General features: G+C 66.6%; 1 protein-coding gene across 1 annotated transcript; it reads right to left on the reverse strand.

Moving 5' to 3' along the window:
* Positions 1 to 6,399: 6,399 nt before the first annotated feature.
* Positions 6,400 to 10,880, reverse strand: LOC138103244 (M-phase inducer phosphatase 2-like). Its single transcript, XM_069001415.1, has 14 exons — positions 10,765 to 10,880; positions 10,403 to 10,530; positions 9,975 to 10,026; positions 9,736 to 9,777; positions 9,383 to 9,419; positions 9,145 to 9,243; positions 8,585 to 9,070; positions 8,203 to 8,376; positions 7,986 to 8,081; positions 7,575 to 7,637; positions 7,372 to 7,470; positions 6,921 to 7,054; positions 6,721 to 6,832; positions 6,400 to 6,534 (listed from the first exon to the last, which is right to left on the reverse strand). The coding sequence occupies exons 1-14, from the start codon at positions 10,878 to 10,880 to the stop codon at positions 6,400 to 6,402; spliced, it is 1,773 nt and encodes a 590-aa protein (XP_068857516.1).
* Positions 10,881 to 11,496: the final 616 nt, after the last annotated feature.

Genomic DNA, 11,496 nt, shown 5'->3' on the forward strand with positions numbered 1-11,496 from the left:
AGGTTCGCGAGCTCCTCATGCCGGGTGGAGCGGGAAGGCTCCAGCCACGCTCCCTGCCAAGGCACCAGCCAGAGACACCCCCAGATGTCAGCAGCGGCTCTGCCAGAGCCGGGCCGGGGCCCAGGCCCGCCAGGGACACGCTGGCTCTCAGCCCACACCTTCCCCAGCACCCACCGGCTCCAGCGACGCCTCCTGGCCAGGGCTGCCGGCCACCCTCCTCTGCCGCTTGGCCTCCACAGGGCTGTCGCTGTCCGAGGGCTGTCCCCGCTTCAGGACGGGCCTGGCGACACTGCCCGGCTCCGAGGGCGAGCGGGACAGCTGCCGGCACTGGCTGCGCTTCCCCGGCCGCTGTGGGGAGAGCCCGCGCTGCTGCCTGGCGCTCTGGCAAGCCCCAGCACCAGCAGGGCAGCGGCCGAGGCTCCCGCTCCCCGTGACCAAGACAAGCCCACAGTCTCTGGGCTGCTGCTGCTCACCAAGCAGCGGCCCCAGACGCCCCAGTGGAGACCCCAAGAGGGGATTGTGGGGCTCTGTCCACTTCCCAAAGGCTCCCACGTACCAGCTTTGCCTCCTCCTTGCTCATCACCGGCGTGCTCACCACGTTCTCCTTCTCCTGGGGCACGGTGGCATCGCTCTGCCAGGGCAGCAGCTGGGGAGACTTGGGGCACAGGCAGAGGAGATCGTGAAATGGGCACAAGTCCTGCCAGCTGCTTCCCAGCCGCAGGCAGGCACGGATCCCATAGGCGAGCTCCATCCACCACCTGCCGGTGCCTTCCAGCTTTGGAGACGCACGGGCTGTCCCCGTGACCCCCCGGCCCGGCCATCTCCCACCTCCGCAGCTCTCCAGGCCACGCGGGCAGCTCGGAGCGGCAGCTCCCACGCGTGCAGCCCCGGCATCACCCATCGCTGCTGCCCTCCCGAGCCCTCCAGCCTCTCTCACCAGCAGCTCTGATGCGGCCCAGGGGCTCTCGGCAAGGGGCTCCCTCCTGGCGGCCCCATGGCTCCGCTGGCCCGGCCTCGGCAGCTTCTTGGCCACAAAGCCCTCCTGCAGCGGGGGGGACACGGCGTCAGCACCCCTCTGTCCCCTCCCTGCCCCCCAGCTCTCGCTGCCCCCCTCACCTCATCCTCGGGCTCCCTGCGGCGCCGCCGCGCTCTGTCCCTGCGCTCCTGCAGCTGCGAGATGTCCTTCAGGACGCGGCTGCCGTCCCGCTGCCACGCCTGTGGGACAGCCAGCGGTGAGAGGTGCGCACCAGCCCTGCCCCCTCTCCTGCCTCCATCCTCCTCGTCCCGGCTCGCCCAGGGACTCGGCAGGATCCTGCCTCGCTCTGCTCAGCCCTGCGCAGCCTCCAGCACTCACCGGCAACGCGTGCATCCTCTGCCGAAGGAGCTTCCTGCTGCAAGAGCCGGCAGAGGAAAGGGTCAAATGACAGCAGGTGGCCTGGGCCGCTGAGTCCCACCCCTCTGCCATTGTCACCTCTGTCCCCCAGACCCTCAGGGTGGGGTGAGACGCCTCCCCGCCCCCGGGGCTGTCACAGCTCCCCCAAGGGACCTGGGCAAAACCACCTCCAGGCACTGAGGAAACGGCCTGAGCGGGACCCCAGCAGGGGGAACGGGGACAGCCTGGCTTTTGGCTGTGGGACAGGGACAGCCTGGGCACGGGGACAGCCCGGCATTCATGTCCTGCGGCAGGGACAGAGCCCCTGCACTTACTCTTTGAGCGCTCTCGCGAACGCCGGCATCGTTCTCTGGGAGCTGTGGGGAGAGCAGAGATGGGGTCAGTGGCGGTGGCATCCACGTCGCCGCCCAAGCAGGCCAGCTTGCCACCGCCCAGGCACAGCCTGGGGCTCACAGCTGGCTGCACAGCCGCCAGCGAGGCTGAGAGCGGGCCCTGCTGCGCGGGGGAGGGACAGGGGGTGTCCCCGGGAGGACACGGGCATGGGGCCGCTCACTCTTCCTGCGCGGCCGCGGGCTTCTGCTGCGTGGGGAAGTCCGGCTCCAGTCCTGCGGGAACAAGGCACTGGGCTAGTAGCCCCGCTGCGGGGATCGGCCTCCTGCCCCCAGCCCGGGGCCCCGGGCACTTCGGGGCCGGGCACGGAGTCCCCCAGCAGGCGGGTGCCAACGGCCCTGCGAGCACCGCTGCCCATGGAATGTCGCGTGTCCCCCGGAGCAGGCTGTCACCGCAGCGCTTCCCGGCTGCGCCCCGGCCAGCGCAGCTCTAGGCTCCCGCCCATCCCTCCCCACCAGCTGCCCCGCCTCGAGCCCCTCGCCAGCCCCTCGGCCAAGCCCTCCCGCCACAGCCCTGTCCCCTTAGGCTAACACCCTCTGCAGGAGCCCAGGCCCGGGCAGCGCCCGGGGACGGAGCAGCCGCATCCCTCACCTGCATCCGGGGGCTGGCAAGAGAGCGAGTGGCGGCCACAGTCCGAGGCCAGCGGCTGCGGGGACGGCGTGTGCCACAGCCGCGGCAGGGGCAGCCCCCCGTGGCCCCGCTTCGGGGTGTCCCGGTGCCTGCGGGCGGTCAGGACGGGGCAGTGTCAGCGGCCCGCTTGGGCCTCGCCCCTTGTGGCCCTGCCGGGCCGGGGGCAGGAGCTGCAGCAGGGGATCCCCAAAGCGTGCCAGCCCCCTTTGGCACGGCCCCGCCGCCGAGCCCCGCGCGGAGCAGCCGTGTCCCGTCGGGGCAGTCCCGCGTGCGGCGGGCGGCCAAAGCCCCTCCCAGCCGCTGGCCCTCGGCCACCCCCTCACCTGGCGGGGCCCGCCGGGTCAGCCTTGTCCAGCGGCGTGAGCGGGGCCGTGCCCGGCGAGGGCAGCGGGGAGATGGCCGCCAGCCCGGGCAGCCCGCGGCCGCCGCACAGTGACATGGCCCGGGCAGGGAGCGAGCGAGCGAGCGACGATCGAGCTGCGGCAAGAGAGCGGCGCCAGGGGACAGGGGACAGGTGGCAAGAGATGGTAAGGAGTGGGAGGGGAAGAGAGCTAAGAGGTGAGAGGTGCTAAGAAGGGCCCAGAGGCGATAAGATGCGCTAAGTGGCGAAGAGAGGGGACGAGAGGTGCCAGGTGAGCCCCGGGCCGCTCCTGCTGCCAGGAACAGCACGAACAACAACAGCGGCGCCCGCAGCCAATGGCAAAGCGCAGCCGGCACGAGGCGACGGCGGCAGCCAATGAGAGGTGGCGCTGGGCGCGAGGGGACGGCGGCGGCCAATGAGAGCTGCGGAGGGCGCGTGGGGGCGGAGCCTGAGCCGAAGGGGCGGTTGATGGTCGAAAGGGGCGTGGCCAACGAGGAAAGGGGCGTGGCTAACGAGGAAAGGGGCGTGGCCAACGAGGAAAGGGGCGTGGCCAGCCCGGTCCCCGCGCCTGGCCTGGCCGGACCTTGGCACTGCAGGGGACACTCGGTCACCCCTGATGGCCCTCGAGTGTCACCTGCAGGGTAATAAAGTTATGACCTAACAGCACCCTGAGAACCAGGCCATGGCACTGAGTGCCACGTCCACTGTCGAGAAAGCAGGGTTGAAATCCTGCAGGTTGGGTTTTTATGGGTGGAGTTTCTGGTTTCTAATGGCACTTGTGAACAGCCTGCTTTGTTCACCTGCTGAAAACTTTTCTTTCTGTACCGGACTTCAAAGAAACCAAATCAGCTGGTTGTCACTTTTACTTAAGGGCACTTGATTTCTTTGCTCTTCAAACGTGCCCTCGACATGGAGTCCCTGGTGTTGATGTCCTCGGTGGTTCCAACCTGCCTCACTTTCCTCATGGATGTGCCAAAGCAGATGGAACTTTAGCGGAGCTAAAGACTGGGGGCAAAAAGAATCATAACCTAGAACTAATCCCAAAGGTGTTCGACTGGGCCTCCCTTTTCTCCCACCTGGAGATCAAAGCCGGCCAGGGAGTCCAAACCCACTTTGTGGGTGTTGGGAAGGCGCCCCGTTCCTTTGTGGAGGGCCAAGAGCTCTGACAGGAGCCTGCAGAAAGCACCACTTCCTCCTGCTCACGGTGAATTTCCGTGTATTTTTCTAGATACCTGTACTTCTATAGAAATCAGGAATTCTGAGAAAGCTGGGTGTCACGCCCGTGACCTTTGATGCTATTCAAGCACTGCCGACTGCTGCCCTGAAACATTTGAAGAGCTGCAAGGGGATTATTTGACAAAGAATAAAATTGCGGGTGATTTTAGGAAAGGTCTTTGTTTTTGCCATTTTGTGCTGATGCCTTTTCCACTCTTAAAATCAAGAGTCATACATGGTTAGAAGGGGAAAAGGGATTTTACCTTGGTGTTCGTTTTTAAGGATTCTTAGGTGTACACGTCCAGGTCATATGCATCGAGATGCACCCCGCCGAGACTCTCTGTGTCCCCCTCTCCCCCAACATTGGGTATAACATTATAGGTTTTACTAATTAGCATAACTATCAAAGATTCCCCAATGAGAGGCTCAAGTGAGCCCCCCTCCCCAAGGAACCTTCCCCTGTTTGGTTCTATCTTGCTTTACAGAATGTGTTCTGGAGAGGACCTTGGGCTCTGGGGCACACTGATCCCTAGCTACGAAGCTTCTAAAATGTTTAGTCTCTTAGCTTGACAAGCAAGTCCAAGACTGTGGGGAAAAAGCACTAGGAACAGAGAAGTTGTAAAAGGGTATAACGGGTATAAAAGAAAAGGCAAAAATCTTCATGGCATCAGTGCAGTCCTCTGTTTTGCTCTTGTGACTTCTCATTGGCGTTGCTGTTTTCTGCTTGAGCTACTCAGCTGTGTGGCCTTCCTGGCACCCCAAAGTCCTCTGATTACTCACCCCCCCCCAAGGTCTTCTTCAGTAGAGGACACGCCTCTTTGCCCGTGTGTGTGCCAGTGCTCCTTGTCAGACTTTCAAACCAGGATTGTCCGTGAGGCAGGAGCTGATCCAGGAGCCCATTGGCAGTTTGGGATGGAGCAGGATGTGGATATGGGGCCAAGGAGGTGCAGGCGGGAGCCAGGGCAATTTTGGCCAGAGATGGATTCTCTGGTGGGGCACAAAGCAAAGCAAAGGCCAGGCCCAACACCCATAACCAGGCCCCTGTCACCTGGCTGGGGAAGGGAGGGCATGGAGAAGCCCCCCTGGGGCATCCAGGAGTGACTTCAGCTCATCAGGAACGCAGGGAAGTGGAGGGGAGGATGGGTGCCCCAAGGGTGACTGAAGCACTTGGCACTGGGAGGCCACTTGCCCGAGAGAGAATGGGGGACCCTGGTGTTAAGGACACCCACCCCTTCAAGGTGCCACATCCCTCGGCCTCCCAGCGAGCCCTGTCCCCCAAAAAGGAATTGTGCCAGCCCTGGGGGTGCTGCAAAGGCCAGAAGAGCCCTCTACAAAGAGAGATAACACGGCTTTGGGGCTCCCAGGCAGGGCGGTGAGGTGTTAAAGCCCCGGGGCTCCTGATGAGCCCAGCCCCACTCAAGAGGGCTGTCATTACCGCGGGGGTCCCGTGGAGAGGGGGTGTAATCACTACAGGAGGATCTCAGAATTTGGGGGGTTGATGGTCCTGAGTGTCCTGATGAGCCCTGACCCCCAAAACGGGGCTGCCACAGTTCTGCGAGTCCTACTGAGCCCGGGCTCCCCTCAGCAACGGCTGTGCCAGCCCTGGGGGTGCTGCAAAGTTCAGGAGTCCCCCTAAGAAAAGACAGGATCCTGGCTGTGGGGGTCCCAGGGAGAGGGGTGCCATGTCACCACCCCAAGTGTCCCACGGGTCCTGCCTGCAAGCCCAGCATGCTCAGGAAAGAGGGTCCCGTGGAGGTCCGGGGCCATGCTGCTGCCAGCCCAGCACGCAGGAACAGCAGCCACGGGGCCAACGCTTGCCCACGTGTCCCTGGGGAAGTCACCACGCCCCACAAGGAAGCCAGCACCTCAGCCCTGTCCCCTGCCAGCAGCTGCCCCTGTCCCCAGACCCCCGGCAGAGCCCTCCAGCCCGGCCTGGCCATCCCACCAGCCCCGCATCGGGGGCTCCCACCCCTGCAGCAGCCTGGTGCGGGCAGCGAGAGCTCAGGACACGCCTTTGTTCTCCTGCAATCGGACTTTATTAACAGAGACTGCAGCGAACAATCCTAACAACGGAGACACTCAGAAATATTGATAACAACGAACACAAAACTATTCCTAACCGGAAACAAACACAAAAGTATTTAGAACAACAAACAAACGCAAAAATATTTATAACAACAAACAAACACAAAATATTTCGAACAACGAACAAAAAAATATTTGCAACAACGAACAAACACAAAAATATTTGCAACGAACAAACTCAAAACCACTCTGAACAAAAACTACCACCCCAAAGCCATCGCAGCAAACCCGAGCGAGCAGGCGAGGCGCATCCGCAGCCAAGGGAAGCCTTCCTCCGTTCCCAGCTCCAGCGCTGCCCCGACGGGGCTGAGAGACCCCCGGGCGCTCACAGGTCCCGCCCGCGGCTGAAGAGCGCCCGCCGGCCGCGCTCGCGGAGCCGCCTCTGCCCGCGGAACTTGCGCAGCTCCTCCTTGAACGCGGAGTGCAGCATGGGCCGATAGTCCCGGGGCTCGCAGTGGCTCTGCAAGCCACGGACGGCTCCGTCAGCCCCCGCAGCACAGCAGCCGCCGGCCCTGCAGATCCCCGCCCGTGGCGGCGAGGATGCTCAGAGCCACAGCTGCCCCTCGCCACCGCTGTGTGCCCCCGCCACTTCTTCCCTCTCGGCGCCGACCGCCTGCCACCGAGGGGACACGGGGACGGCACTCACCGGGAACTGGAGGAAGAACTCCCGGTAGCCGCCCTTCAGCACGTACAGCTCGGGGTAGTGCAGCTGGGGGTACTCGTGGCAGCGGCGATCCCTCTCCCGCAGGAACTTGCACCTGTGCCACGGACAAAACGCGCGGCATCACCCCCGTGCCGGGATCCGCGGCTGGCAGAGCCCAGCGGGCTCCCCGGGCCATCACTCACATTTTGGGCCCCCGCTCAACAGAGAACTCGCAGTGGAAGATGACGATCACCCTCCTGCTGGAGTCCAGGGGCACGATGGGCTGCTCCAGCAGCGATTCCTCCACGTCCCGCTGCAGCGGCAGGTTGACAGCGCCCTGGCGAGGCAGAGAAGGCGCCTTTTCCCCCTCCGTGTCCCATTGCATTTTGTGCAGCGACTCAAGGACGCTGCCCCCAAGCCTCCCCCAGCAGCACCGTCACCCGCGGTCCTGGGACACCGTCACCCTCCTCCTTGCAGCTGCGAACCAGCCCTTCAGGGGGTGGCTCGGCACTGCCCAGGGGCTGCTCCACCCCACCGGGCGGCTCAGTGCCCTCCGGGGGGGCTGCTCGAGCCCTCGCCGTGGGCTCAGCACCTCCGAGGGTGCTTCGGACCCCGCCCTTCCTCCCGGCCCCAGGGCCACGAGGGGCTTCTGACCTTGACGTGGCCCCCCTCGTACTCGTAGGGATAGCGGCAGTCCACGACGAGGCTGCTCTCGATGCTGCTGCTGAAGTGCCCCGCCAGCACCGCCGCCAGCTGCGGGGGGAGCGCGTCACCAAAGGGGGGGACAGCCGGGGGACAGGGCGAGAGCAGGCAGGCAGCCCCTCGGGGGGGCCGGGGAGGGGCTGCAGCCCCCTTACCGTCTCAGGGGAGATGTACTTCAGGCCCGGCTCCTTGCCCTCCACCGTCGGCAGGAGGTGAGGCTGCAACAGACAGGCTCTGGGCTCAGCCCCATTCCAAGGACACCTCCCAGGCCTGCAACCTGTCGCCCCAGCCCACAAGCCCCCGAGCGGCCAGCTGTGCCCCCGCGGGAGGGCAAGGGCCACATAGACGGGGCTGTGCCACACGGCTGGAGCAGAGGAGCGGCCATGGGGCTCTTCATGCACCGCAGCGATGCTGCAGGCTGGCAAGTCACGGCCCCAAGGCCCCGTGGCCCCAGGCATGGGCCACCAGTTCGCTTTGGGCTCTCACAGCGCTGCGGGGCTCCAGCCATGCTCCCCGTTCCGAATGATGGGGGCACCCCCACACCTGCCCCATCTTCGTGGCCCTACCTTGGAGAAGTCGCCGATGAGCTCCTGGTCATCGTTGGCCAGCAGGTTCGCGAGCTCCTCATGCCGGGTGGAGCGGGAAGGCTCCAGCCACGCTCCCTGCCGAGGCACCAGCCAGAGACACCCCCAGATGTCAGCAGCGGCTCTGCCAGAGCCGGGCCGGGGCCCAGGCCCGCCAGGGACACGCTGGCTCTCAGCCCACACCTTCCCCAGCACCCACCGGCTCCAGCGACGCCTCCTGGCCAGGGCTGCCGGCCACCCTCCTCTGCCGCTTGGCCTCCACAGGGCTGTCGCTGTCCGAGGGCTGTCCCCGCTTCAGGACGGGCCTGGCGACACTGCCCGGCTCCGAGGGCGAGCGGGACAGCTGCCGGCACTGGCTGCGCTTCCCCGGCCGCTGTGGGGAGAGCCCGCGCTGCTGCCTGGCGCTCTGGCAAGCCCCAGCACCAGCAGGGCAGCGGCCGAGGCTCCCGCTCCCCGTGACCAAGACAAGCCCACAGTCTCTGGGCTGCTGCTGCTCACCAAGCAGCGGCCCCAGACGCCCCAGTGGAGACCCCAACAGGGGATTGTGGGGCTCTGTCCACTTCCCAAAGGCTCCCACGTACCAGCTTTGCCTCCTCCTTGCTCATCACCGGCGTGCTCACCACGTTCTCCTTCTCCTGGGGCACGGTGGCATCGCTCTGCCAGGGCAGCAGCTGGGGAGACTTGGGGCACAGGCAGAGGAGATCGTGAAATGGGCACAAGTCCTGCCAGCTGCTTCCCAGCCGCAGACAGGCACGGATCCCATAGGCGAGCTCCATCCACCACCTGCCGGTGCCTTCCAGCTTTGGAGACGCACGGGCTGTCCCCGTGACCCCCCGGCCCGGCCATCTCCCACCTCCGCAGCTCTCCAGGCCACGCGGGCAGCTCGGAGCGGCAGCTCCCACGCGTGCAGCCCCGGCATCACCCATCGCTGCTGCCCTCCCGAGCCCTCCAGCCTCTCTCACCAGCAGCTCTGATGCGGCCCAGGGGCTCTCGGCAAGGGGCTCCCTCCTGGCGGCCCCATGGCTCCGCTGGCCCGGCCTCGGCAGCTTCTTGGCCACAAAGCCCTCCTGCAGCGGGGGGGACACGGCGTCAGCACCCCTCTGTCCCCTCCCTGCCCCCCAGCTCTCGCTGCCCCCCTCACCTCATCCTCGGGCTCCCTGCGGCGCCGCCGCGCTCTGTCCCTGCGCTCCTGCAGCTGCGAGATGTCCTTCAGGACGCGGCTGCCGTCCCGCTGCCACGCCTGTGGGACAGCCAGCGGTGAGAGGTGCGCACCAGCCCTGCCCCCTCTCCTGCCTCCATCCTCCTCGTCCCGGCTCGCCCAGGGACTCGGCAGGATCCTGCCTCGCTCTGCTCAGCCCTGCGCAGCCTCCAGCACTCACCGGCAACGCGTGCATCCTCTGCCGAAGGAGCTTCCTGCTGCAAGAGCCGGCAGAGGAAAGGGTCAAATGACAGCAGGTGGCCTGGGCCGCTGAGTCCCACCCCTCTGCCATTGTCACCTCTGTCCCCCAGACCCTCAGGGTGGGGTGAGACGCCTCCCCGCCCCCGGGGCTGTCACAGCTCCCCCAAGGGACCTGGGCAAAACCACCTCCAGGCACTGAGGAAACGGCCTGAGCGGGACCCCAGCAGGGGGAACGGGGACAGCCTGGCTTTTGGCTGTGGGACAGGGACAGCCTGGGCACGGGGACAGCCCGGCATTCATGTCCTGCGGCAGGGACAGAGCCCCTGCACTTACTCTTTGAGCGCTCTCCCGAACGCCGGCATCGTTCTCTGGGAGCTGTGGGGAGAGCAGAGATGGGGTCAGTGGCGGTGGCATCCACGTCGCCGCCCAAGCAGGCCAGCTTGCCACCGCCCAGGCACAGCCTGGGGCTCACAGCTGGCTGCACAGCCGCCAGCGAGGCTGAGAGCGGGCCCTGCTGCGCGGGGGAGGGACAGGGGGTGTCCCCGGGAGGACACGGGCATGGGGCCGCTCACTCTTCCTGCGCGGCCGCGGGCTTCTGCTGCGTGGGGAAGTCCGGCTCCAGTCCTGCGGGAACAAGGCACTGGGCTAGTAGCCCCGCTGCGGGGATCGGCCTCCTGCCCCCAGCCCGGGGCCCCGGGCACTTCGGGGCCGGGCACGGAGTCCCCCAGCAGGCGGGTGCCAACGGCCCTGCGAGCACCGCTGCCCATGGAATGTCGCGTGTCCCCCGGAGCAGGCTGTCACCGCAGCGCTTCCCGGCTGCGCCCCGGCCAGCGCAGCTCTAGGCTCCCGCCCATCCCTCCCCACCAGCTGCCCCGCCTCGAGCCCCTCGCCAGCCCCTCGGCCAAGCCCTCCCGCCACAGCCCTGTCCCCTTAGGCTAACACCCTCTGCAGGAGCCCAGGCCCGGGCAGCGCCCGGGGACGGAGCAGCCGCATCCCTCACCTGCATCCGGGGGCTGGCAAGAGAGCGAGTGGCGGCCACAGTCCGAGGCCAGCGGCTGCGGGGACGGCGTGTGCCACAGCCGCGGCAGGGGCAGCCCCCCGTGGCCCCGCTTCGGGGTGTCCCGGTGCCTGCGGGCGGTCAGGACGGGGCAGTGTCAGCGGCCCGCTTGGGCCTCGCCCCTTGTGGCCCTGCCGGGCCGGGGGCAGGAGCTGCAGCAGGGGATCCCCAAAGCGTGCCAGCCCCCTTTGGCACGGCCCCGCCGCCGAGCCCCGCGCGGAGCAGCCGTGTCCCGTCGGGGCAGTCCCGCGTGCGGCGGGCGGCCAAAGCCCCTCCCAGCCGCTGGCCCTCGGCCACCCCCTCACCTGGCGGGGCCCGCCGGGTCAGCCTTGTCCAGCGGCGTGAGCGGGGCCGTGCCCGGCGAGGGCAGCGGGGAGATGGCCGCCAGCCCGGGCAGCCCGCGGCCGCCGCACAGTGACATGGCCCGGGCAGGGAGCGAGCGAGCGAGCGACGATCGAGCTGCGGCAAGAGAGCGGCGCCAGGGGACAGGGGACAGGTGGCAAGAGATGGTAAGGAGTGGGAGGGGAAGAGAGCTAAGAGGTGAGAGGTGCTAAGAAGGGCCCAGAGGCGATAAGATGCGCTAAGTGGCGAAGAGAGGGGACGAGAGGTGCCAGGTGAGCCCCGGGCCGCTCCTGCTGCCAGGAACAGCACGAACAACAACAGCGGCGCCCGCAGCCAATGGCAAAGCGCAGCCGGCACGAGGCGACGGCGGCAGCCAATGAGAGGTGGCGCTGGGCGCGAGGGGACGGCGGCGGCCAATGAGAGCTGCGGAGGGCGCGTGGGGGCGGAGCCTGAGCCGAAGGGGCGGTTGATGGTCGAAAGGGGCGTGGCCAACGAGGAAAGGGGCGTGGCCAACGAGGAAAGGGGCGTGGCCAGCGAGGAAAGGGGCGTGGCCAACGAGGAAAGGGGCGTGGCCAGCCCGGTCCCCGCGCCTGGCCTGGCCGGACCTTGGCACTGCAGGGGACACTCGGTCACCCCTGATGGCCCTCGAGTGCCACCTGCAGGGTAATAAAGTTATGACCTAACTGTTATTAAAA

The sequence above is a fragment of the Aphelocoma coerulescens genome (genome assembly GCF_041296385.1).
Source record: "Aphelocoma coerulescens isolate FSJ_1873_10779 chromosome Z unlocalized genomic scaffold, UR_Acoe_1.0 ChrZ, whole genome shotgun sequence".
Lineage (NCBI taxonomy): Eukaryota > Metazoa > Chordata > Aves > Passeriformes > Corvidae > Aphelocoma > Aphelocoma coerulescens.